At 45.4% G+C, this 27,858-nt stretch overlaps 1 protein-coding gene across 1 annotated transcript in view; it reads right to left on the reverse strand.

The window, feature by feature from the left end:
• TUBGCP5 (tubulin gamma complex component 5) overlaps positions 1 to 27,858 on the reverse strand; it is a 117,971-nt gene that overhangs the window by 61,238 nt on the left and 28,875 nt on the right. The window contains exons 6-9 of the mRNA XM_069757846.1: positions 23,245 to 23,377; positions 19,205 to 19,322; positions 18,534 to 18,623; positions 14,959 to 15,052 (exon numbers count right to left, since the gene is read on the reverse strand). Coding sequence (XP_069613947.1) covers positions 14,959 to 15,052; positions 18,534 to 18,623; positions 19,205 to 19,322; positions 23,245 to 23,377 — 435 coding nt within the window. The remainder of the gene's footprint in view (positions 1 to 14,958; positions 15,053 to 18,533; positions 18,624 to 19,204; positions 19,323 to 23,244; positions 23,378 to 27,858) is intronic.

Here is a 27,858-nt window from a genome sequence, read left to right on the forward strand (position 1 = left end):
AAAAAAAAAATCAAAAACACTCATTGGGCAATGGCAACATCTTCAATTTTTTTGCAAGCTTAATCACAGCAATAAATCACAGTATCATACAATTTTACAATGTGAATCTCAATTATGTAAACTGGTACACTAGCCTCCAGAGGAACGGACTGCCATAATTTACAGAAACTTTCTGCTCTTGCCTGAAAAGAAAACTCAAGTATTTCAACCTCATTGAAGCTGATAATTAACTAAGTCACTACTCACCCTCCCCAGGTCCAATGACCCCTCTTCACCATTGCTCCAGTGACATCACAACTACAATGCCTGAGACCGCTGCAGCAAATCACTGGCCTCAGTCGCAGCAGAGGTGAGCGCAGTCTGTTACTGTTAACCACTTAAATGCTGGTCAATCTGTGATGGTGGAAATTAACACGCGCTGTTCCAGGCACCCAACAGCCTTGCCGTGACGCGATCGCGTGTTACCGATGATTTGCTATGGCAGCTGGGTGTCCGCTGCAGTCCCCCATGTCATGCTTACTATGAGAGTGCTCCTATGAAATCCAGCCTGTGGCTGACGTCCATAGAAGGCCACCATTTTTATTAAATCCAGCAATATATAGCATACGTAGTCAGAGGATCACAGGTTTAATTCACTTAGTGGAACTTAAAAAAAAAAAAAAAAAAAGTGTATGTATATATGTATGTATGTGCATGTATGCATGTATGTATCTTTTTTGTCTGACACAAAAAAAAGAAAATGCAATAAGTATCTAACTCAAAATGGTATTAATAAAACATCAGCTTACGTTACAAAAAAAAAAAAAAGACTAGTCCTCATACAGATCCATTGACAGAAAAATGTAAAAGAATTACAGGTCTCAGAAAAGGGCAACACATACAAAAAAGAGTGTTATTTTTAACCCCTTCATATTTACATCATATGTCATGCCCCAGACTTTCTCCGCACATGACGGCCGATTTAAATCGACAGTCATGTGCCTTTAATAGCTGTGGGTGGATGGGAGCTCCGTCGGCAGATGTGGACCGGTTAAATCCTGCTGTCAGTCTCTGACAGCGAGATATCACATGCACCTGCCGGAAAAGAGTTATTCCGCCAGCTCATAGTCTTCCCCGTCACATGATCTCGGGGCACTGATGGGTTCTTATGACAGCAGATCGTTACGATACTCCTGTGAGCATACGCGTTTGGAATCTGCATGCTCATACTATCCTGGGTAATCATAATGGCAGCTCAGTTTTACCATACAATGAATATGGTGAGTTTAATAAATAAAAAAATAAAAAATAAAAAAAACACACACACACACACAACACAACAATTGTGGAATAGCCCTTTTTGTTTTGCAATTTCACCCCACCTGAATTTTTTTTCCCCCATTTCCCAGTAGATTATACGGTAAAGTCATTGGTGCCATTTAAAAAAGGTACAGCTCGTACTCACACGGCTATATTGACGAAAATATTTCAAAAAGTAATGGCTCTTGAAAGAAGAAGAGGGAAAAACAAAAACAGGAAAAAAAAAAAAATGAAAATGGCCATGGAGTGAAGGGGGTTAAGAATGTCTACGGTTTCTATAATAAAGCAGCCATACAAGTTTGGAATCGCCATAATCGTACTGAGCAGGAGACTCAAAGACCAAAAAATGAAACAACTCCCCCCACAGTTACAGAAATGTGTGTGTGTGTGGGGGGGGGGGGGGGGTTTGCAATTTTACCACACTCAGAAATTTACTCCCACGTTCCAGTACACGGAGCGGTAAGAAAATGGTGCAGTTCACAAATATATGTCGTGTCAATCTGTGCTGTTGTGTGGACAAAAAAAAAATATAGGGATTTTTGTGTACTCACCGTAAAATCCTTTTCTCCGAGCCATTCATTGGGGGACACAGACCATGGGTGTATGCTGCTGCCACCAGGAGGCTGACACTAAGTAATACAAAGAAAAAGTTAGCTCCTCCCCTGCAGTATACACCCTCCTGCTGGCTCCCAGCTAACCAGTTCGGTGCAAAAGCAGTAGGAGATCAATAACGACATATAAGCGTAAAGCATGTCACATTATATATAAGAGTATAACATATCAAAAGATAAAAACAAACCATAAGCTAATAACAGGGTGGGAGCTGTGTCCCCCAATGAATGGCTCGGAGAAAAGGATTTTACGGTGAGTACACAAAAATCCCTATTTCTCCTTCGCCTCATTGGGGGACACAGACCATGGGACGTCCCAAAGCAGTCCCTGGGTGGGGACAACATCACTTCAGGCCGTGTAGCCGCTACTTACAAGTGCGCCACCGCGGCCTGCAAAGTCCACCTGCCCAGACTCACATCTGTGGAAGTGAGTGAATTATAGTGCTTCAAGAATGCATGCGGCCTGGAGGAATTCGCAAGCCTGCGGTCGTGCTTGCCGACGTCTGGCGCCTAGAGCCCTCAGACAGGGAGATAGGCTGGCATCTAGCGCGAAAGGACTCCTGGATGGAGAAAAGAATCCACCAGGCTAACGTGGCCGAAGAAAAACGGCTAAACCCTTCCTGCGACCGTCAGGAAGCCTACTTACCATCGAAAAACCCGAGTAAAATGTCCAACCTTTGGAAGGACGTCGTCCTCGATACGTACCCACTCGGAGCACTCGCTACTTCCAGATTATGGAGAACCCATTCCGCTTTGTGGACTAGAGCCGAAGGAGATGAGAGGACGATGCCCCTGCAACAGTGGAGATATAATACCCCTTGGCAACGAGGGAAGGGGATGGCTAGAGGGCAACCTTGCCTTGAAGGTAATAAGGAAAAAAGATAAAGAACAGAGCGTCGAGATCTGAAGACTCATCAGGAGGACAAGAGCGCAGAGAAAGAAGGGGAGAGACCCTCCCTGATAGAAAAGTCTATCCGGATCAGAAAAGGAGTCCACTGTAAGATGCCCAGTACCATTAAGGTCCCACGGATTTAACGGTACGCGGTAGGGAAGAACTACAGGTTGAGGCCTGCAAGAAAGACCATATTTCCAGCTTGAGACAATAAGCCGGAAAAATATTAGTACCGCAAGCGAGAAAAAAACCTGACATGGTCAGTGCGGGTCTCCCGGGATCACTGGGGCCCTACCCGCTTCCGAAAAGGTTTCAGACATAGTGGAAGAGGGGTTATGGAAATTGGTACCATGGAAGAATAGATCATGCACTGCAATGGTCTTGGATCGCGAGGCCAAACCATAGTAACATAGTAACATAGTTAGTAAGGCCGAAAAAAGACATTTGTCCATCCAGTTCAGCCTATATTCCATCATAATAAATACCCAGATCTACGTCCTTCTACAGAACCTAATAATTGTATGATACAATATTGTTCTGCTCCAGGAAGACATCCAGGCCTCTCTTGAACCCCTCGACTGAGTTCGCCATCACCACCTCCTCAGGCAAGCAATTCCAGATTCTCACTGCCCTAACAGTAAAGAATCCTCTTCTATGTTGGTGGAAAAACCTTCTCTCCTCCAGACGCAAAGAATGCCCCCTTGTGCCCGTCACCTTCCTTGGTATAAACAGATCCTCAGCGAGATATTTGTATTGTCCCCTTATATACTTATACATGGTTATTAGATCGCCCCTCAGTCGTCTTTTTTCTAGACTAAATAATCCTAATTTCGCTAATCTATCTGGGTATTGTAGTTCTCCCATCCCCTTTATTAATTTTGTTGCCCTCCTTTGTACTCTCTCTAGTTCCATTATATCCTTCCTGAGCACCGGTGCCCAAAACTGGACACAGTACTCCATGTGCGGTCTAACTAGGGATTTGTACAGAGGCAGTATAATGCTCTCATCATGTGTATCCAGACCTCTTTTAATGCACCCCATGATCCTGTTTGCCTTGGCAGCTGCTGCCTGGCACTGGCTGCTCCAGGTAAGTTTATCATTAACTAGGATCCCCAAGTCCTTCTCCCTGTCAGATTTACCCAGTGGTTTCCCGTTCAGTGTGTAATGGTGATATTGATTCCCTCTTCCCATGTGTATAACCTTACATTTATCATTGTTAAACCTCATCTGCCACCTTTCAGCCCAAGTTTCCAACTTATCCAGATCCATCTGGATCCAACCATGAACTGGAGTACATTGGCGTTCAGTTTGGACGCCATCCGAACTACCTCTGGAGTACTCCAGTGAAGGCAGGTCCGATGGAAGATTTCCGAGTGAAGTTCCCACTCACTTGAGGAAAAACCCGGACGGCTGAATATGTCTGCCGCCCAGTGTTCTACTCCAGGGAATGTACTGTTGAGATCACCGAAGATAGAACTCGGCCCATCGGAGAGTGCGAGGTACCTTAGCCATGGCGCTTGACTGAGGGTACTTGCTAGATGGCTAACTTGGGGCACAGCCGAGGCATTATCCAACTGAAGACCCGCCAGAAGGCAGAGGGCCTGCTGAAGGAATAGCCGTACCGTTCGGATCTACAGAGAGATGATCGGGAGAAGAAAACTGGCAATGGTATCTCCCAATAGCCCTTGGGCCAGGAGAAGGCTCTGGAAGAGAAAGGAGCTCAGAGACTACCCTTTGAGAGCCTGATTGACTTGCAGAAAACGAGCGCAGCGAAGGAAACTGCTTCCGTAGACGTCCTTTCCCTCAGAACCCTCCTAGCGAATTGAAAGAACCGAGGAAATGAGAGATCGAGTGCGCAAGCTCCCTGTAGAAGGGCCACGACCTAGACCCGAGAGAGAATAACCATCCTTCTTGGGCAGGATCATCCTCAAAGAGGATCTGCTGGGCTGAGAATGAGGAAAAAAACTTGTCTAAGTTTAGCTGCTAGCCCAATAGAGAGGTAATTGCAAGTGATATGGACGACTCAGCGTAGTCCTAGGAGAGCGGCTAAAAGTCGACCAAATAGGGCAGGACGACCATGCTTCTAAGGTGCAAGAAGAACATGACAACCGTCATGACCCTTGTGACCACTCTGGTGTGGTAGCCAGGCAGAAGGGCCAGGTCGTGAAAATACTGTTCGCGAATGGAAAGGCGAAGAGATTATAGTAGAGAGGAGAAATAGGTATGTGAGGGTAAGAATCCCGAATGACGATGGATGCCAGAAAACAACCACGTTTCTCTGTTGAAGAAGTGGCTGAGCGGAGGAACTCCATCCGAAAAAAGAAAGGGCCCTGTCAAAGGTTGTTAGAAGTTTGGGGTCCAGGAATGGAGATACTTTTCATTCCCTCCATTTTGGAACCAAGATCCCTTAGATCTAGACTGTCCTGGCCAATGCTTCCACTGCTGGTTGAGCCTGAAGAAGAGATACGATCCCTTGCTAGTCTCCCGCTCAGAAGATTTGATTGGCCAGCTATACTGTGGAACGAAGTAGATAAGGTCTGGGACCCGGAGACTTTCATTCTCTCCCTTTGGTCAAGCAACCCATGTGGCGGCTAAGGAAGGGTAGAGCGCTGAACCCGAAACCACAAGACGGAACGAACTAGATTTGCTATCCGACCGTCTGTGGAATCTTAATTGATGATACACCTGCCAGGATACTGGTAGGAATACCGCAAGAAATTCTGCCCGGCGAGTCTGCCAAGTGACAGAATGCGGGACTGTAACCAGCAGGTCTCTGCCATCATCGTGCAGAGAAGAAAATAAGGAAAAACCTCGATCCACCATCTTCTTAACAGGGAAGTGGAGAGGAATCGTCCACTTTCTTGCATCTGATACAAAGGGGGGAAAACCTCCTTGTTGGGACGCCACAAATGTGGACGCCACATCCCCAGAATTGAGGTTTCCGAGTGGACAGGGCAGGTTGTGGCGATAGACCTGGATGAAGAAGAAGATACATGGAGGCGACACTCCGTGTGCTCGTCTGATGAAGGTGTGGGGGGAAATCGGAGCCCTTTAAGGGACCCGTCGCCCATAAAATTCCGACCAGGTATGGTATTCCTACTTAGAGGTCTTCCAGTGCATCACCGTCAAATGTTGATGGAGATTTTCTAGAACCTGTACGTTTTTCTAGAATACTTGCGGCCCCTGCTAGCCGACGGCTCCCATTGTTGGAGAGGGAGCATGTGAGTGCTCCAAAGCTCAGTTAGGGTGACCAGCTTAGGATAGATGATGTGCCCTTAAGACCAGTAAATACTGGTCATGCGCCTTTAAGGCTAGGCCATGAGCCTTTAAGACCAGGGAATACTGGACTTGTGCCTTTTGTAAGATGACATACTGTTCATGTGCCTTTAAAAGCAGTGCATGCTGAAATCCAGGAGATAATGGTCATGTGCCCTTAAAACCAGGGTATGCTGGTCATTTGCGTTTAAGACCAGGGCGTACTGGTCCTGAGCCTTTAAGTCCAGGGCATAATGGTCACGTGCCTTTAAGACCAGGGCATACTGGTCATGGCCTTGAAAAACCAGGACGTACTAGTCATGTGCCTTTAAGACCAGGGCCTACTGGTTATAGCGTTTAAGACCAGGGGATACTGGTCACGTGCCTTTAACCCCTTTCTGCCATTAGACGTACTATTGCGTCCATGTGGGGTGGGCTTTACTTCCCAAGGACGCAATAGTACGTCATATGCGATCGGCAGCGCTCACGGGGGGAGCGCCGCCGATCGCGGCCGGGTGTCAGCTGTTTATCGCAGCTGACATCCGGCACTATGTGCCAGGAGCGGTCACGGACCGCCCCCGGCACATTAACCCCCGGCACACCGCGATCAAAGATGATCGCGATGTGCCGGCGGTACAGGGAAGCACCGCGCAGGGAGGGGGCTCCCCTGAGCCCCCCGCAGCAACGCGATGTGATCGCGTTGCTGCGAGGGTCTCACCTCCCTCCCTGCTCCCTCCAGCCCCGGATCCAAGATGGCCGCGGATCCGGGTCCTGCAGGGAGGGAGGTGGCTTCACAGAGCCTGCTCAGAGCAGGCACTGTGAAGGCTGCAGCGCTGCATGTCAGATCAGTGATCTGACAGAGTGCTGTGCAAACTGTCAGATCACTGATCTGTGATGTCCCCCCCTGGGACAAAGTAAAAAAGTAAAAAAAAAAAATTTCAAATGTGTAAAAAAAAAAAAAAAAAATATTCCAAAATAATGAAAAAAAAAAAAAAAAATATTATTCCCATAAATACATTTCTTTATCTAAATAAAAAAAAAAAAAAACAATAAAAGTACACATATTTAGTATCGCCGCGTCCGTAACGGCCCGACCTATAAAACTGGCCCACTAGTTAACCCCTTCAGTAAACACTGTAAGAAAAAAAAAAAAAAAAACGAGGCAAAAAACAACGCTTTATTATCATACCGCCGAACAAAAAGTGGAATAACACGCGATCAAAAAGACAGATATAACTAACCATGGTACCGCTGAAAACGTCATCTTGTCCTGCAAAAAACGAGCCGCCATACAGCATCATCAGCAAAAAAATAAAAAAGTTATAGTCCTGAGAATAAAGCGATGCAAAAATAATTATTTTTTCTATAAAATAGTTTTTATCGTATAAAAGCGCCAAAACATAAAAAAATGATATAAATGAGGTGTCGCTGTAATCGTATTGACCCGAAGAATAAAACTGCTTCATCAATTTTACCAAACGCGGAACGGTATAAACGCCTCCCCCAAAAGAAATTCATGAATAGCTGGTTTTTGGTCATTCTGCCTCACAAAAATCGGAATAAAAAGCGATCAAAAAATGTCACGTGCCCGAAAATGTTACCAATAAAAACATCAACTCGTCCCGCAAAAAACAAGACCTCACATGACTCTGTGGACCAAAATATAGAAAAATTATAGCTCTCAAAATGTGGTAACGCAAAAAATATTTTTTGCAATAAAAAGCGTCTTTCAGTGTGTGACGGCTGCCAATCATAAAAATCCGCTAAAAAACCCGCTATAAAAGTAAATCAAACCCCCCTTCATCACCCCCTTAGTTAGGGAAAAATTAAAAAAATGTATTTATTTCCATTTTCCCATTAGGGCTAGGGTTAGAGTTAGGGCTAGGGTTAGGGCTAGGGTTAGGGCTAGGGTTAGGGCTAGGGTTAGGGCTAGGGTTAGGGCTAGGGCTAGGGTTAGGGCTAGGGTTAGGGCTAGGGTTAGGGCTAGGGTTAGGGCTAGGGCTAGGGTTAGGATTAGGGTTAGGGCTAGGGTTAGGGCTAGGGCTACAGTTTGGGTTGGGGCTAAAGTTACAGTTAGGGTTTAGATTACATTTACGGTTGGGAATAGGGTTGGGATTAGGGTTAGGTGTGTCAGGGTTAGAGGTGTGGTTAGGGTTACTGTTGGGATTAGGGTTAGGGATGTGTTTGGATTAGGGTTTCAGTTATAATTGGGGGGGTTTCCACTGTTTAGGCACATCAGGGGCTCTCCAAACGCGACATGGCGTCCGATCTCAATTCCAGCCAATTCTGCGTTGAAGAAGTAAAACAGTGCTTCTTCCCTTCCGAGCTCTCACGTGTGCCCAAACAGGGGTTTACCCCAACATATGGGGTATCAGCGTACTCAGGACAAATTGGACAACAACTTTAGGGGTCCAATTTCTCCTGTTACCCATGGGAAAATACAAAACTGGGGGCTAAAAATAATTTTTGTGGGAAAAAAAAGGATTTTTTTTATTTTCACCGCTCTGCATTATAAACTGTACTGAAACACTTGGGGGCTCAAAGTTCTCACAACACATCTAGATTAGTTCCCTGGGGGGTCTAGTTTCCAATATGGGGTCACTTGTGGGGGGTTTCTACTGTTTAGGTACATTAGGGGTTCTGCAAACGCAATGTGACGTCTGCAGACCATTCCATCTAAGTCTGCATTCCAAATGGCGCTCCTTCCCTTCCGAGCTCTGCCATGCGCTCAAACGGTGGTTTCCCCCAACATACGGGGTATCAGCGTACTCAGGACAAATTGGACAACAACTTTTGGGGTCGAATTTCTCCTCTTACCCTCGGGAAAATACAAAACTGGGGGCTAAAAAATAATTTTGGGGGGAAAGATTTTTTTTTTAAATTTTCACGGCTCTGCGTTACAAACTGTAGTGAAACACTTGGGGGTTCAAAGCTATCACAACACATCTAGATGAGTTCCTTAGGGGGTCTAGTTTCCAAAATGGTGTCACTTGTGGGAGGTTTCTACTGTTTAGGTACATTAGGGGCTCTGCAAATGCAATGTGACGCCTGCAGACCATTCCATCTAAGTCTGCATTCCAAATGGCGCTCCTTCCCTTCCGAGCTCTCCCATGCGCCCAAACAGTGGTTCCCCCCCACATATGGGGTATCAGCGTACTCAGGACAAATTGGACAACAACTTTTGTGGTCCAATTTCTCCTGTTACCCTGGGGAAAATACAAAACTGGGGGCTAAAAAATAATTTTTGTGGGAAAAAATTTTTGTTTTATTTTTACGGCTCTCCATTATAAACTTCTGTGAAGCCCTTGGTGGGTCAAAGCGCTCAGCACACATCTAGATAACTTCCTAAGGGGGTCTACTTTCCAAAATGGTGTCACTTGTGGGGGGTTTCTACTGTTTAGGTACATTAGGGGCTCTGCAAACGCAATGTGACACCTGCAGACCATTCCATCTAAGTCTGCATTCAAATGGCACTCCTTCCCTTCTGAGCCCTCCCATGTGCCCAAACAGTGGTTCCCCCCACATATGGTGTATCATCGCACTCAGGACAAATTGGGCAACAAATTTTGGGGTCCAATTTCTCCTGTTACCCTCAGGAAAATACAAAACTGGGGGCTAAAAAAATAATTTTTGTGGGAAAAAAATTTTGTTTTATTTTTACGGCTCTGCATTATAAACTTCTGTGAAGCACTTGGTGGGTCAAAGTGCTCACCACACCTCTAGATAAGTTCCTTAGGGGGTCTACTTTCCAAAATGGTGTCACTTGTGGGGGGTTTCAATGTTTAGGCACATCAGTGGCTCTTCAAACGCAACATGACGTCCCATCTCAATTCCTGTCAATTTTGCATTGAAAAGTCAAACGGCGCTCCTTCCCTTCCGAGCTCTCCCATCCACCCAAACAGTGGTTTACCCCCACATATGGGCTATCAGCGTACTCAGGACAAATTGTACAACAACTTTTGGGGTCCAATTTCTTCTCTTACCCTTGGGAAAATAAAAAATTGGGGGCAAAAAGATAATTTTTGTGAAAAAAATATGATTTTTTATTTTTACGGTTCTACATTATAAACTTCTGTGAAGCACTTGTTGGGTCAAAGTGCTCACCACACCTCTAGATAAGTTCCTTAGGGGGTCTACTTTCCAAAATGGTGTCACTTGTGGGGGGTTTCAATGTTTAGCCACATCAGGGGCTCTCCAAACGAAACATGGCGTCCCATCTCAATTCCAGTCAATTTTGCATTGAAAAGTCAAATGGCACTCCTTCGCTTCCGAGCTCTGCCATGCGCCCAAACAGTGGTTTACCCCCACATGTGGGGTATTGGCATACTCAGGACAAATTGTACAACAATGTTTGGGGTCCATTTTCTCCTGTTACCCTTGGTAAAATAAAACAAATTGGAGCTGAATTAAATTTTTTGTGAAAAAAAGTTAAATGTTCATTTTTATTTAAACATTCAAAAAATTCCTGTGAAGCACCAGAAGGGTTAATAAACTTCTTGAATATGGTTTTGAGCACCTTGAGGGGTGTAGTTTTTAGAATGGTGTCACACTTGGGTATTTTCTATCATATAGACCCCTCAAAATGACTTCAAATGAGATGTGGTCCCTAAAATAAAATGGTGTTGTAGAAATGAGAAATTGATGGTCAACTTTTAACCCTTATAACTCCCTAACAAAAAAAAATTTTGGTTCCAAAATTGTGCTGATGTAAAGTAGACATGTGGGAAATGTTACTTATTAAGTATTTTGTGTGACATATCTCTGTGATTTAATTGCATAAAAATTCAAAGTTGGAAAATTGCGAAATTTTCATAATTTTCGCCAAATTTCCGTTTTTTTCACAAATAAACGCAGGTACTATCAAAGAATTTTTACCATTGTCATGAAGTACAATATGTCACGAGAAAACAATGTCAGAATCACCAGGATCCATTGAAGCGTTCCAGAGTTATAACCTCATAAAGGGACAGTGGTCAAAATTGTAAAAATTGGCCCGGTCATTAACGTGCAAACCACCCTTGGGGGTAAAGGGGTTAAGACCAGGGCATACTGGTCATGTGCCTTTAAGACCAGGAAATACTGGTCACGTGCCTTTAAGACAAGGGCATACTGGTCATGTGCCTTTAAGACCAGGGTATACTGGACACGTGTCTTTAAGACCAGGGGATACTGGTCACGAGTCTATAAGACCAGGGCATGCTGGTCACGTGCCTTTAAGACCAGGAATACTGGTCATGAAAGGAATGTTGGAACAAGTGCCATAAAGACCAGCAAAGCTGGTAATGTGCCTTTAAGAATAAGAATGCTGGTCATGCTCCTTTAAGACCAGGGATGCTGGTCATGTGCCTTTAAGACGAGGGCATACTTGCCATGTGCCTTTAAGACCAGGGCATACTGGCCTGATTAAGTACTAAGGAAAGGAGACCGGCTTCTGGCAGAGCAGAGAATGCTGGGGATGTGACCCTTTTAAAACTAGGGGACCCTTAAGACCAGGGAATGCTGGTCCTGGGGTTAATAAAAAGGCATGGAAAGCTGGGGAAGCACCTATGGGCCCAGCGACTACCGGGCAGAGTATTAAATACCAGGGAATGAGTCACCAGGGAACGAGTCACCAGGGAACGAGTCACCAGGGAATGAGTCATGAGAGCTTCATTGCTGGGAACTCACAGCTCTCTGTTTGCAGGCCTGCACACCTTACCACTGTACTATACACTCTGTAGTTGCAGGAGCACCAGAGATTGCAGCCTTAAGTATATAAAAAACAGGGAAAGCTAGTCCCTTAATGCTGCCGGGATGCGTGCCGGGGGGGGGGGGGGGGGGAATGGGGAGATATTGGGGCGATTCACCTTACTCAGGTTCTGAGTCCCCCGTCTGGAATAGCGCTGACTTCAGCGCTGAAAAACCGCCGGCCGCAGCCCCCTCCAGAAGAAATAGTGACCGCAATGGAGGAGGAAGAAGATGGCCGCCGAGATCTCGTCTGGAACGAGAAGCGCCTGAATAGGGGGGCGGAGCCGCTAGAAGGGAGCAAGCGGTGGGCGGGGCTTCCCGGGATGCGGCCTAAACAGGGCCGAAGCCGGGGACTAAATTTATGGCTTCGGCCGGCGCACACCCGCAGACTGAGGAGAAAAGTGCCGCGAAGCTCTGTGGGGACCCAGTCGCTATGGAGCCCTCCTCTGACCGCCGGAAAACCCAAATCTCACGGAGCACTTACCCCAATATGGAGGGGGTGGCAGATGCTGCAGGTAGGAGCTGTGCCCGGGTAGATAGGACGGTGCAGGGTTGGGGAGCCTCCATCCACCATCCCTGCAGAAGAGGGGTGGAGAGGAACCGTCTGCCTCCTTCCATCATCCGCTTTTTCAGTGGTGATGCAGTGGAGGCTGCTCGGACGCCACGCTGGAAGGTGCCTCTGTACAGCCGAGGGTAAAACCTGGTGGACAGGGCTGAATGTCCGGCAATAGACCTGGCTGCAGAAGAGGATACTGAAGGTGAAACTCCAGTGCTCGTCTGATAAGGGAGGGAGGAGATCGGTGCCCTTGAAGGGGCCCGTCGCCCCTAAAATCAGCTCAGGCAGTGGCTTCCCACGTCGCAGGAGAGGATACGGAGAGGTAAAACTCCCATGCTCGCCTGTTGATGGTTCGAGGAGATCGGAACATGAAAGAATCCGTCGCCCCATTCGACCGTAGTAAAAAGTAAAAAACGGTAAAAAAGAGTTCTTTGGGTCTGAATAGCAGACCCGTCCGTGTGCCTCCTACGGACACTAAGCAAGAACTGGTTAGCTGGGAGCCAGCAGGAGGGTGTATACTGCAGGGGAGGAGAGAACTTTTTCTTTGTATTACTTAGTGTCAGCCTCCTGGTGGCAGCAGCATACACCCATGGTCTGTGTCCCCCAATGAGGCGAAGGAGAAATATAAAATTAAAAAACAAACAGTTATGGCTCTTGAAAGAAGACGAAAACAGAACCGCAAACAACCTGGTCGGGAAGGGATTGATGAAGATCAATGTTGGCTTGCTGGAGGCAAATGAGTAAGAAAACCATGGAGTGCAATGCATGGGCTCAGCACAGCGCCATCACCTGTATGGTGGCCGCGATCATGTACTGCACCTTTACCCCCCAGTAGTTCGAAGAGGGGCAGATATGCAGTATTTGGCCACAACCACTATACAGTTGATGGTGTTCGTGCTTTGCACCGGCACCAAGAACAGATTGACCGCGGGGCTGTGTGTCGCACACCCCACTGATCAGATATTGATGACCAATCCGAAGGGCAGGCCTCAATATAAAAGTCGAGACCTTTTAACCCCTTCAAGACCTTGCCCTTTTTCGGTTTTGTGTTTTCGTTTTTCGCTCCCCTCCTTCCCAGAGCCATAACTTTTTTATTTTTCTGTCAATATGGCCACGTGAGGGCTTGTCTTTTGTGGGACGAGTTGTACTTTTGAACAACATCATTGGTTTTAGCATGTTGTGCACTGAAAACATTCCAAGTGCAAAAAAAGTGCAATCCCACACTTGTTTTTTGTTTGGCTTTTTTGCTAGGTTCGCTAAATGCTAAAACTGACCTGATATTATGATTCTCCAGGTCACTACAAGTTCATAGACACCAAACATGTCTAGGTAATGTTTTAACTAAGTGGTAAAAACATTTTCCAAACTTTGCTTAAAAAAAAAAAAAAAAAAAATTGCGCCATTTTCCGATACCCGTAGCGTCTCCATTTTTCGTGATCTGGGGTCAGGTGAGGGCTTATTTTTTGCGTGCCGAGCTGACATTTTTAATGATACCATTACAGTGCAGATACGCTTTTTCATCGCCCGTTATTACATTTTAATGCAATGTAATGGCGACCAAAAAAAACATAATTCTGGAGTTTTTAATTTTTTTCCCGCTGCGCCGTTTAGCGATCAGGTTAATCCTTTTTTTAAAAAAATGATAGATCGGGCGATTCTGAACGTGGTGATACCAAATGTTACAGAACCCCCAGCACCAAGAATATGTTATGCAGTATATATTATGTATAATAGGTTCCATGTGAAATGCATCAGTCCACAGGCTGCGCCCCTGGGCAGAGGGGACACGATATTCCCCTTTTGTCCTCCCCCACCTTTGTAATTCCTACAGTAAATATCAGCAGGCTCCGGCCCCCTGCGGCTATTGTAATGTATGTCTGGCCTGCTTTTTCTATTGGCCTGCCCTGTGTATCTGTGTTATATATTCTGGGTGCTGTAAATAAAGTGTGTTCTTTTAGACTGGAAATACGTGGAGTAGCAGTCAGCTTTTATATGCTCTCACGTAATCAAGGAATTCCAGCCAGCGTCCTTCATTCAGAATCCAGCAAAAGCAGAGTGGACCTCCTGAAACACGGGGTGGTACTGAAAGAGGTACTCCAGCTTGGTAGACCCCGTTACACCAAATATGTGTAGGTTTGATTGTTTTTTAATTGTTTTATTTTGAATGGGGCGAAAGGGGGGTGATTTAGAAAAAAAAAAAAAAAATCATTTTTTAAACATTTTTTTTTTCTTATTTTTGCCATGCTTCAATAGCCTCTATGGGAGGCTAGAAGCTGGCACAAATCCATCGGCTCAGCTACATAGGAGCGATCATCAGATCTATGTAGTAGATTTACTGCATTGCTATGAGTGCCGACCACAGGGTGGCGCTCATAGCAATCCGGCATCAACAACCATAGAGGTTGTCTCAAGGAGACCTCAGGTTGTCATGCCGACACATCGCTGACCCCCGATCACGTGACGGGGGTCGGCGATGCGCTTATTTCAGGCCTGATGGCTGGAAGCCGGAGCCCGCATCAAAGCAGGGGATCCGACCTCCGCAGTATTAGTACGGCAGAGGTCGCTAAGGTGTTAATGCAGAAATCTGAAGAGGATAATAAATCAGATGATTGACCTACATGTGTCATATGTGTCACAATGATGTCAGTCCTGACCGTGACTTTTCCATCATTTAAATGAAAGATGAAAAGCTTCTTCACGCCTGAAAGTAACCTAAAATAAAAACATATATAGGTTATAGGTTACTTCTCATCAGACATGCACAAACACAGGGAAAAGGAGTTCAGACTGCCACAAGAAAATGAAAAGGCCGGGGTCACACTTGTGGGTGCAATGCGAGAAACTCGCCTCAATACCCGGCACTGCTGCTGGCGGTGCGGACCGGAGCGTTCAGCTGCATAGAAATACATGCAGCCGCATGTGTGACCCCGGCCTTAGGTGCAGCTCTGTACATTAGGCTCTGAGGAAGAGGGAATCTAAGGTTTCTGGTACCCCATGTGAGAGCAGCAGGGTTTTAGGGACAGCGATGTGTCACTTACTGGGCTACTTGCTGTAGATTTGAAAATCACTGTTTTATTTGCTGCAGATCTATCAGTTCTCTAAATGCTGAGCTCTGCATAACCCCGCCCACACCACTGATTGGCACTGTGCATAGACTGAAAGCTGCCAATCAGTGGTGGGGGCGGGGCTGTACAGAACAGAGTATAGAGGACTACACAGCACCAGGGTAACAAGTCCTCTAGTGAGAATCTGTCAATAAAATAGTGATTATAGCAAAACTACAGTTAGCAGCCCAGTAAGTGACACATTGCAGGAATCAGGGTCTTTACGCCTACATTATGCTGCTCTCAGATTAGGTCTCAAAAACCTGCTGACCAATTTCCTTTCAAACAAACTGTAGGGTATGTGCACAAGTTAAGTATTTGGTTAGAAATGAAGTTATTTGGTGCAGAAATTACTGTATCTCTTGGCAGGAAAATCGTTACATAAACACGTGCATATTTATTGCGGTTTTTATTTACTTGTATTTTAGGTGCACATTTTCCCCACTTATTAGTATTGGTGAAATCTGCAAAGTGCTGAAGGAACTAACAAGCTGTAGAGCGAACTCTGCAAATCAGCAATGTGTGCACGAGACTCCGGATTCTCATTCATTTTGCTGGGCAATGAATGAGAATAGCATAGCAACTCATTTTCGAGTATTGCTCCAAGTTGTAGCCCACTCCTGCGTTTCCATCCTGAACTTATGTTGCTCACTGTAATTTAGCATGGCAGAAGGAAGTAGGAGACAAATGGTGGGGAGTGCTGCACCAAAGATTACGGCACTCCTTAGCTGTAGTCATTGCTCTGTCAGCTTGTCTTGTTCAAGGGCACCGCACTTTACAAGATGGCCACTGTGGATCACGGCCTGTTAGGAGTAGTGTGGTGGCCGCTTAGTAGAGAGGCTGACAGTCGTGGTCTTTCGTGCAGTATTATATGGATATCCATCCTACCACCAGAATGCCCACAATACTCTTTCTATGCAAGATCAGATCACAATTTGTTTAGTCTGTTACCATGGAAACATCTGCATAGGAGCTGGAAACACAAAAATTATCTTTTTTTTTTAAGCATTTGGATTGGGGTAATACAAACTTGGTGGCAAGGTTTTTGTAGCTTTCCATTTTAATTTTCGATTTTTATCACTTTTATACGGAACCAAACTTTTCTACTCTAAATTAAAGGGACTGTCCACTCCTGTAAGTCTGTTCTCACGGAACACAGAAGGCTGTAAGCCAATCAGCAGCCACTGATGCCATGTGACACAGGAGAGACAGTTCAGAGATCGCGGAAGCGGCACGAGCCCAGACGGTAAGCAGGTACTTTCTGTAAGTCTGTACATTGCACCAATCTGCAGCTTGTAAGGAGGGGCTGTCCAGTAGTAGACACCCCCATTAATAATACATTGGCATTATAAGAAGGCCAGGGCTACACATACAGTTGTGGCCAAAAGTATTGACACCCCTGCAATTCTGTCAGATAATACTCAGTTTCTTCCTGAAAATGATTGCAAACACAAATTCTTTGGTATTATTATCTTCATTTAATTTGTCTTAAATGAAAAAACACAAAAAGAATTGTCCTAAAGCCAAATTGGATATAATTCCACACCAAACATAAAAAGGGGGTGGACAAAAGTATTAGCACTGTTTGAAAAATCATGTGATGCTTCTCTAATTTGTGTAATTAAGAGCAACTGTAACTTACATGTAGCACCTAACAGGTGTTGGCAATAACTAAATCACACTTGCAACCAGTTGGCATGGATTAAAGTTGACTCACCCTTTGTCCTGTGTCCTTGTGTGTACCACATTGAGCATGAAGAAAAGAAAGAAGACCAAAGAACTGTCTGAGGACTTGAGAAACCAAATTGTGAGGAAGTATGAGCAATCTCAAGGCTACAAGTCCATCTCCAAAGACCTGAATGTTCCTGTGTCTACCGTGCGCAGTGTCATCAGGAAGTTTAAAGCCCATGGCACTGTGGCTAACTTCCCTAGATGTGGACGGAAAAGAAATATTGACAAGAGATTTCAATGCAAGATTGTGCGGATGTTGGAAAAAGAACCTCGACTAACATCCAAACAAGTTCAAGCTGCCCTGCAGTCCAAGGGTACAACAGTGTCAACCCATACTATCCGTCCGCGTCTGAATGAAAGGGGACTGTGTGGTAGGAGACCCAGGAAGACCCCACTTCTTACCCCGAGACACAAAAAGCCAGGCTGGAGTTTGCCAAAACGTACCTGAAAAAGCCTAGAACGTTTTGGAAGAATGTTCTCTGGTCAGATGAGACAATAGTAGAGCTTTTGGGGCAAAATCATCAACATAGAGTTTACAGGAGAAAAAGAGGCATTCAAAGAAAAGAAGACGGTCCCTACAGTCAAACATGGCGGAGGTTCCCTGATGTTTTGGGTTGCTTTGCTGCCTCTGGCACTAAACTGCTTGACCGTGTGCATGGCATTATGAAGTCTGAAGACTACCAACAAATTTTGCAGCATAATGTAGGGCCCAGATCCCAGAAAGCTGGGTCTCCGTCAGAGGTCACGGGTCTTCCAGCAGGACAATGACCCAAAACACACTTCAAAAAGCACTAGAAAATGGTTTGAGAGAAAGCACTGGAGACTTCTAAGGTGGCCAGCAATGAGTCCAGACCTGAATCCCATAGAACACCTGTGGAGAGATCTAAAAATGGCAGTTTGGAGAAGGCACCCTTCAAATATCAGGGACCTGGAGCAGTTTGCCAAAGAAGAATGGACTAAAATTCCAGCAGAGCATTGTAAGAAACTCATTGATGGTTACCGGAAGCGGTTGGTCGCAGTTATTTTGGCTAAAGGTTGTGCAACCAAGTATTAGGCTGAGGGTGCCAATACTTTTGTCTGGCCCATTTTTGGAGTTTTGTGTGAAATGATCAATGTTTTGCTTTTTGCTTCATTCTCTTTTGTGTTTTTTCATTGAAGACAAATTAAATGAAGATAATAATACCAAAGAATTTGTGATTGCAATCATTTTCAGGAAGAAACTGAGTATTATCTGACAGAATTGCAGGGGTGTCAATACTTTTGGCCACAACTGTAACACAGTAACTTTGTACATCACCACTTGTCACTGGTGTGGATATATTCCATCATCACACTGGTACTCAGGTCAGATCACCTACCACAGGGTCTCACGGATCACTTGCGATTCGGTTACAATGGTTTTCTCATCGGGGGTGTACAGGGGGTCTGCGGTGTATAAATGCTGGTCCCTAGAAAAACACAATTATATCAGGACCTGCTCAGGTGAAATATAACACTGGAATAAGAAAATTAAGCAGATTCTTTGCTACTTTTTTTGTAGGCCATCCTTGTTTTGGCTGGGATGAAAAGCTATAATGGTAAATTCTGAATCTATCCATTCGGGGGCATCGGACCCCTGGCCACTCTAATCTAGTCCTCGCATGCCTCCCTGCTTTCTACAGCGTCTTGGTCTGCCATTTCCTACCATTCCAGGTCACATCTCCTTTTCTAATGAATTGCCCTCATCACATACCTAAACTTGGTCAATTTCTGTCTGGTGATCATGCCTGACAGAGACAATGGTGGGTTTATATGATGAAAAACATGTTTGTTGGTGACCGTGGGAAGTCTTCTCCAGCATGACAGATCAAAGGCATCAATCACCTTCTGTCTGATTTCATGATTGTCCACGTCTCACATCCATACATCTAAGTCGGGAACACAATTGCTGTCTTTGTCGGTGACTAAGATGTCATTGAACTACTGCCCGGTAAACCCATCCTTACACAACATCTTTATGATAAAGGACAAATAGGAAAACATTTCTTACCAGACAGCAGCTAGATTAGAATGTAAATGTACACTGTGGGAGAATCTGCTGGCCCGAGGCGTCCAGTACTGAGGGACAACGTGCTGCTCCAGCCAAGTGCGAGCGTCAGGTTCCCCAACTGTAGGGAACAGTTACATTGAGGACAGGACGGTCAGTGGAAACAATTACAATTATTGTTAAAAGTAACATCAACCTCCTACTAAGGGCTTATACTCAACTGCGTGAAATATGGCAGAGTCTCGCAGGTTAAAACCCAACTCTGCCGCCGGAACTCTAGAGTGGAGCGTGCGGCCGCACAGCAATACATGGAGCTGCACGCTCAGCTCCCAAGTGCCAGCGGCAGAGCCGGGTGTTACCATGCAAGACTCGGCCGTATTTCACGCAACTGAGTATGAGCCCTAAAGGGGAATCTCATCCCTCACAGTGACGACAACGCTCATCAGAGAAGCCGGGTGTCACTGAGGGCAGGGACACTCGGCGGCTCGGAGAGTTGTAGTCAGGGCCTGGCGCCTCTGAACAGCGGTCACTTTACTGCTATTCATAATCGCTGGATACAGATTCAAGGAATTTGGACTGCAGCGGAGCTTCGTGGGAACATTTTTACAAATATATAGGTGAACGGGGACTGTTTATTCTGTTTATTTCTGTCTTTTTATGTTTTTCAGGTATCCTTTCTGGGCCACTTTGGATTCGCTGGATTATGGCGGACATGCATGGGATTTTTTTTTCAATAAATTGGGGAACGAGGAATAGTGTTTTTATTTTTTTTTTATTATTGGGTTAATAATGGTGTCTGATAGAAACCGCTCCATTACTAACCCCAAGGGTTGAGGGCAGCTGTGATTTTTGACAAAGCACAGCTGTCATCAACCCCAATTGCCATCACACCAAGGCCATCAGGAAGAGCCTGGCAAATTGCCAGAATTGGCGCATCTAATGGATGTGCCAAATCTGGAGCAGCTGTGGGCTGGCATTGTTAGGATGGGAATGGACCAATAACCGTGGATCTTCCCAGCCTAATAAGATAAGCCAGAGCTGCCTGCTTTACCTTAGCAAAAAATATCCGATATTTTTGGGCACAAAATACTAAGTCTCCTGAAAAACAATTATATTATCCTTGGAGAACTCTTCTTAAAATCAACAAATCTTTACTACACACAATAATTATTGAAACATGTAATAATTATGTGGATATACAGTTAATATAGTTACATACTCCCAGATGAGGACGGCTTTTTTGAGATCAAGCATTTTAAGAATTGTCAAGCCCTAATGCCACTTCTTACTTGAATTTTACAATCATGTGCTACCTTATAACTTAATAATGATTAATGTGTTTCTTAAAGATTTGTTGGTTTTAAGAAGAGTTCTCCAAGCTTTTTTGATAGGATAATTTACCTTAGCAAAGTTATGAAAAATAGGGGGGACCCCACATTGCTTTTTTGATTTATTTGATTTATTAGCAAAACAAGTATAGCAAACTACACATGCAAAGCATTGACTGATAGTGATGAGCGAACGTGCTGGGATAAGGTGTTATCTGACCATGCTCGGGTGCCAATACAGCATCCTTGGTGTGTTAGAAAAATATGTTCGAGTCCCCGTGCCCGCATGTCTCACAGCTGTTAAGGCAGTCACAACACATGCAGGGATTGCCTAATAAACAGCAATTATGGCCTCTCGAACATAGTACTAAAGCCAAAGCACTATTAGCACTCAAGCATCCTAGGATAAAGCTCTGCGCCAACGAAAAGTTGGGAGACAGTGGGTCTCGCCTGATACAGGGGCAGTGGAACCATTGACCCCGGGGAGGGGATCTTGTGGACTGCTGGGTGCATTGCAATGTGGCCATCTACTCAGAATTGTTAGGTGCATTTTACGGATGATTACAACCCACAACCTCGGATCTTCACAATAAGCATATGTGTTTGCATTACATTTCTGCACGAGACTACCAAATTATCAAAGCTAAGGAACTCCGTAAACAAGGAGGTTACAAAAAAAAACAACAACAACAAAAAAAACAATTAATAACTAAGTAAACTAAATTAGCTGAATGGCGCAAAAATGTTGCTGAAAATCCACAACATCAAGAGCACCACAAATCTGCAGTGCGGGGACTATTATAGTATATATTACACCAAAACATTTACCGTATTTTTCCGACCATAAGACGCACTTTTTTTCCTCCAAATTTGGGAGGAAAGTGTGGGTGCGTCTTATGATACGGATGTAGCATGTGGGGAGGGGGGCAGCAGTGAGTGGGATCGCACTGTTATCCCACTTCAGGATGTCCCCGCTGCCCAGAATCAGCGCTGGGGAAACCATGTGGTCCCGATGATTAAGTGCAGTGAATATTCATTAGCGGCTCCCCGCCCACCTATCAGCTGAGCGGTGAGCCAGGAGCAGCAAATGAATACTGCACTTAAGCAGGGACACACATGGCTTCCCCAGCGCTGATTCCTGCAGCAACTGGGGAGGTCTGTGTGTCCGGGGGAGGAGGAGGCAGCAGCAGGGGCCAGAGGAGAGAGGAGATCGCTGCATGCCTGCCATGCCTGGGCTGGACGCCAAGTGCTGTGCACAAACAGGACCTGTTTGATGTCAGGAGTGGGCGGGCTGGAGCATCACATGGCAGCTCAGTGCCCTCCCTCTTCTTGACATCATCACAGGTCCTTCAGGCTCTCCACTAGAATCTGCAGCTTCCTCATAACCTGTGCTGTGGAAAGGAAACAAGAGGGAAGGCTCTGTGTGCAGTCATGGGATGCTTTTACCTCACCGCAGTGTGGCTGGCTGTCACATTTAAGAGGTTAGTCTTTACAAAACACAATAAAGCACTCTGCCACTCCTTTGGTGAACTATAACTCCCAGCATGTCATAGGATCTGCAGGACTTGCTGGGAGTTATAGTTCTCCCATGGGATTTTAAAGCAGCACTCCAGTGTTATTTTGCAGTGCTGGAGTGGTGCTTTCAATATAAGCCCTGTGCCCCCATTCTTATACTCACCCTCCAGCATCTTCATATAGTAACATAGTAACATACATAGTAACATAGTTAGTAAGGCCGAAAAAAGACATTTGTCCATCCAGTTCAGCCTATATTCCATCATAATAAATCCCCAGATCTACGTCCTTCTACAGAACCTAATAATTGTATGATACAATATTGTTCTGCTCCAGGAAGACATCCAGGCCTCTCTTGAACCCCTCGACTGAGTTCGCCATCACCACCTCCTCAGGCAAGCAATTCCAGATTCTCACTGCCCTAACAGTAAAGAATCCTCTTCTATGTTGGTGGAAAAACCTTCTCTCCTCCAGACGCAAAGAATGCCCCCTTGTGCCCGTCACCTTCCTTGGTATAAACAGATCCTCAGCGAGATATTTGTATTGTCCCCTTATATACTTATACATGGTTATTAGATCGCCCCTCAGTCGTCTTTTTTCTAGACTAAATAATCCTAATTTCGCTAATCTATCTGAGTATTGTAGTTCTCCCATCCCCTTTATTAATTTTGTTGCCCTCCTTTGTACTCTCTCTAGTTTCATTATATCCTTCCTGAGCACCGGTGCCCAAAACTGGACACAGTACTCCATGTGCGGTCTAACTAGGGATTTGTACAGAGGCAGTATAATGCTCTCATCATGTGTATCCAGACCTCTTTTAATGCACCCCATGATCCTGTTTGCCTTGGCAGCTGCTAGTACAGTACAGCTAGTACTGTACAGACACCACACTGGTCTCGCAGCTTCCAACATAACATACTATTATATATAATAACACCACATATAATAGTATGTTATTTATGTTATTAAATATTTTGCCACATTTTTTTGCTTCAAATATTTTTTTTCCCTATTTTCCACCTCTAAAACCTGGGTGCGCCTTATAGTCCGGTGCGTCTTATAGTCCGAAAAATACGGTAAGTATTTATTCTAGTGGCGTGAGTAAATGTACTAGCCAACACGGTTATACACGGGTTCTGTACCTCCACACTATACAAATGTGTATACATACACCGGTGGCACAGAAGCCAACACAATTACCTTTCCATGATACTGCGGGAGCAGTGCTCTTCTTATCGCCATCGTCTTGTGGGGTCCTATCGTCCTGAATCCCGGAGTCCTCCCTACTGAGGTTCTCCTGATCATCTTCCTCTCCACTAATATCAGACCATTCCTGAAATCAATAACAGGCGTCAATCACTTTCACTTACCCCAGCATTTATAAATGGAGCAGTAGCCAACTTGCAGACTCTGAGGCTTATAAGCTGAAATTAAAAAAGTTTATCCGTTTTTTTAATCCCATCACCTCTGACTGCTGTTTGTTTCAAAAATGAGAAAAAAAGGGATCTTATCTTGCCCTTCCAGGCTCTAGAACCAAGTCTCCACTATTGCTTACAGTTTCTGTTGTTGTCTGCAGCATTGATGTCACATCGACAGCGCTGCAGCCAATGATTGAGCTCAGCGGCTCTGCCAAACCGATAGCATGAGCTGCTAAGCGCAGTGATGTGATGTCAGCCCTGCAGACAATAACTGACAGAGCAGCGAAGGAAACTCAGAACCCAACTGGCGAGGGTGAATAAAAGTTCTGTGTCCTCACAATAACAAACATGATCACGTTCACAGTAAGGGCAGGCGACTGTAAAAAATCAGATGAGTTCCATTCTTGGTTCTCAGAGATAGCCGTCGTCCCCATGTTATTCTATGGGGATGTGCACATGTCCGATTTTTGCCTCCGAGAATCGGATGACCCTCACCCATTTAACTCTATGGGTCTATGCAAAAAAATTCGGACCACACTCAGATGACATCATAGAGAAGGGGGGGGCTATTTTTTTTTAATCAACACTCAGATCAGTATAATCAGAATGATTTTCTCAGATGTGGAGAAAACGGTCACCTGCAACTGCCCTAAAAAGATAGCCTGTCGGCACAAATAAAGTGTCCTTGTCAAGGTAAAAATATACGTCTTTATACACTTTTGTACTTTTATATATTCTTATGCTGTGAAACAATAAGTTTTTCCCCTTCGCTTCCTAATGCAAATTTAACTGTATTTAAGATGGCTGCCAGTATTCACCTTTGCCCCACTTTCAGGCTGAAGAAACAAGTTTCACATTCCAGAAGGACAAGTATCATTTCTCTGGAAATGATACTTAAAGCGATGTGGACAAGATGTGGACAAAGGAAGATTCATCAGATGATGTCAGGCCAATCAGAGGGACTGAATACTAGATACATTGCTTAAACCCCGCCCTCTGCACACCTTCCCCCAATGGACCATATAATGTTGTGTTTTAGGAAATAAAGTTCAGTAGTTGCTGTGAGGTTACCACTACGTGTGGAAGCATAAGCAGACTCTGAGTTTGAACCAGCTTTTGTCTGACTCATTCTTCACTCCGGTACCACTGCTTTAAATCTGATTTGGAATGACTGGTGGATGAAGGGTATTGTCGTGACGACCCCGACAATTTGGCGCAACCAACGTGGGGCGTGGCCCGCGATCCGAGACCCCCTGGACCCATGCCTGGACGTCCGTGGACGACACCCGTAGTGGCTGACCTCGAGGACTGATCACCCTCCAAACACGGTAAGTGGAGATCGCATACTATGTATGTGTCACACTTGCTAGTGTTTCAGCCATTATTGGTTTGTCTGTGGTCTCCTTGGGTCTGGGGAGTGACCGGTCGAGTGGTGAGACCGAGCGCGATCCCATGCCACGCTTCGAACCAGCAACTGAGAGACGTCGCACTCTGCGCGTCCTCATGTACACCACACCTCCTCCACCGGTCATTGTACTCCATTCAACCACCCTACCCATGACTGTTGCCTAGTAGTGATAGAGTGAAAGATTGAGGAAGTTTGTGGATTGGGGGCGGCTGAGAGAAGGGACAGGAGACGCAGCCTCTGTGATATTGTACCAACTAGGTAATTAAGACGTCCCGAGAGGGGACCACCTGTTTTTCTGTGGAGGGCTCTCACTAGGAGACCGCCTCCCGACTGGTTAGAATATCGTGACAGGGTAGACTGTTAATCACGGGTGTTCAGGTTAGGGACAGGATATCGAGCGCGAGGCTCTTTATTCATGACACGTCGAACGAGAAGCTCCGTGTTAAGGACACACGTGTTGTTACCGCTGTCAGTGATCCTGGGCTGCAGCAGGGCATAGTATTCTGTGAGTCATGTTGCGTCTCTTATGGCAGAAGAAGTCCGTGCCCCACGAGTTAGATGAGGATGCTGTGGAAGTCAAGACAATAGTAGAGTCACGGGAGGGGAAGAAGGCAGTCAAGAATGTTGAAAGATGAAGGACTGTTAGAACAAGTGCAAGCTCATCTGCGAGTTGCGCGAGGTTTAAAGAACGAGGAAAAAGGTTGATGGAGAGGGAGGATGAGGAGATGCAGAGCCCGTGTTTGGCTATAAAATACCTCAATCATTGGTTTTTCTAAGGTGTTTTGGTATATGAATTGTGTGAAGGTTTTGTAGAAATTAATTGAGTCTGAGAATTGCTGTATTCCGTTACTGTGGTTTTCCAAAACACCCCATGGGAGGGGGGGGGAGTCAAATAGCTGCGTTATTGTTTCCTTTTGTGTTGAGGAATGCTGTAAATTCTTATTTCTGTGTTTAAAGCTGATGGGAGGGGTGAACCCCTGCGCAAATTGTTTTTTTTTTTTTGACTTCTCCTCTTTGTGCTGCGGGCCAGAGAAAGGGGGGCCAAAGTTTTCAGAAGAACTTAACCCAGTCTGTATCAGCAGCTGCTGCGATCTTTACTCGCTCTCTAGTCCTCCCCCCCGCCGCAGCTTCAAGGACACGCAGCTCGCAGCTCGCTTCCTTATCAGCGGCCCAAGAAGCAGAAGACTTCAGCTCCAGCTCCCCCTCCCTTACACAAATCTAGTCTTATATTCCGATATTCATTTTAACCCTGTGTCTGGAAATCTCTCTCGCCATGTTAAATTTCAGACCAAGCCAAGACAGATGGATTTGTAAATATTGCGTTCAGACAAACCCAGACTGGAGAAATACTTGTATAATCTGTGTTGCAACCCAATCTAAATGAATTACACTGATTCCTGTCCAGATAAGATCACATGTAGTGACATAAGAAGCTGACACAGGATAGTGGGTAGTGGGGACATTAATTTTGGGAGTAGGCTGACAGTAATCCTTTTGGGAAGGAGCTGTAGACCAGCATGTCATGTCACCCCCAACCGGTCATCTAGTCACCCCCACCACCAGAGAACCAACCACATCAGGTAGTGTAAAACAGATACAGGAGTATTATCCCTGGAAGCCCTCTGACTAGCTAGCTACGCTAAAATAATTGGCTGACCCTGAGAACAAACCTTTCCCATTTTACAGACAAAGATAATATGATGGATGTATAGGTGCACCTGAGCAGACATAGAGAGTTGGTGAGCCAAGATGATGGTCAGATGGTATTTGTTATATAACCCCTATGTAGACGAGTATAATGAGATGTGTTATAAAAAAAAAAAAAAAAATAGGGGGGATAGTGTCTCTAACCCTGGCAGTTAGAATATCCCTATGTTATGCTGCTTCAGTATGTGGGTAATTTTTTGTTTTTTTTTGTTGTGTGCACAGACAGAGCAGGAAGCCATTGTTGCCACTGTTAGTTTTCGCAAGTATCTGGCAGATCTGAACTGTCGGGTTTCGGTCTTGAAACTTCGGTTCTGCCTTGGTCAAGTGATATTTTTGGGTCACTGTCTCCTTCAGGGTGCCAGACACCTCACAGAAGAAAGAAAAATAGCCATCAGCTACAAAAGATGAGACTGAGCTCCAGCGTTTCCTTGGACTATGTATTTATTGTTGTCAGTGGATACCGGACGCACCCCGCATAATGCAATTTCTCTACAAGGCCCTGAAATAGGGATTTTTGTGTACTCACCGTAAAATCCTTTTCTCCGAGCCATTCATTGGGGGACACAGACCATGGGTGTATGCTGCTGCCACCAGGAGGCTGACACTAAGTAATACAAAGAAAAAGTTAGCTCCTCCCCTGCAGTATACACCCTCCTGCTGGCTCCCAGCTAACCAGTTCGGTGCAAAAGCAGTAGAAGATCAATAACGACATATAAGCGTAAAGCATGTCACATTATATATAAGAGTATAACATATCAAAAGATAAAAACAAAGCATAAGCTAATAACAGGGTGGGAGCTGTGTCCCCCAATGAATGGCTCGGAGAAAAGGATTTTACGGTGAGTACACAAAAATCCCTATTTCTCCTTCGCCTCATTGGGGGACACAGACCATGGGACGTCCCAAAGCAGTCCCTGGGTGGGGACAACATCACTTCAGGCCGTGTAGCCGCTACTTACAAGTGCGCCACCGCGGCCTGCAAAGTCCACCTGCCCAGACTCACATCTGTGGAAGTGAGTGAATTATAGTGCTTCAAGAATGCATGCGGCCTGGAGGAATTCGCAAGCCTGCGGTCGTGCTTGCCGACGTCTGGCGCCTAGAGCCCTCAGACAGGGAGATAGGCTGGCATCTAGCGCGAAAGGACTCCTGGATGGAGAAAAGAATCCACCAGGCTAACGTGGCCGAAGAAAAACGGCTAAACCCTTCCTGCGACCGTCAGGAAGCCTACTTACCATCGAAAAACCCGAGTAAAATGTCCAACCTTTGGAAGGACGTCGTCCT

Source organism: Ranitomeya imitator, chromosome 3 (assembly GCF_032444005.1).
Source record: "Ranitomeya imitator isolate aRanImi1 chromosome 3, aRanImi1.pri, whole genome shotgun sequence".
Classification (NCBI taxonomy): domain Eukaryota; kingdom Metazoa; phylum Chordata; class Amphibia; order Anura; family Dendrobatidae; genus Ranitomeya; species Ranitomeya imitator.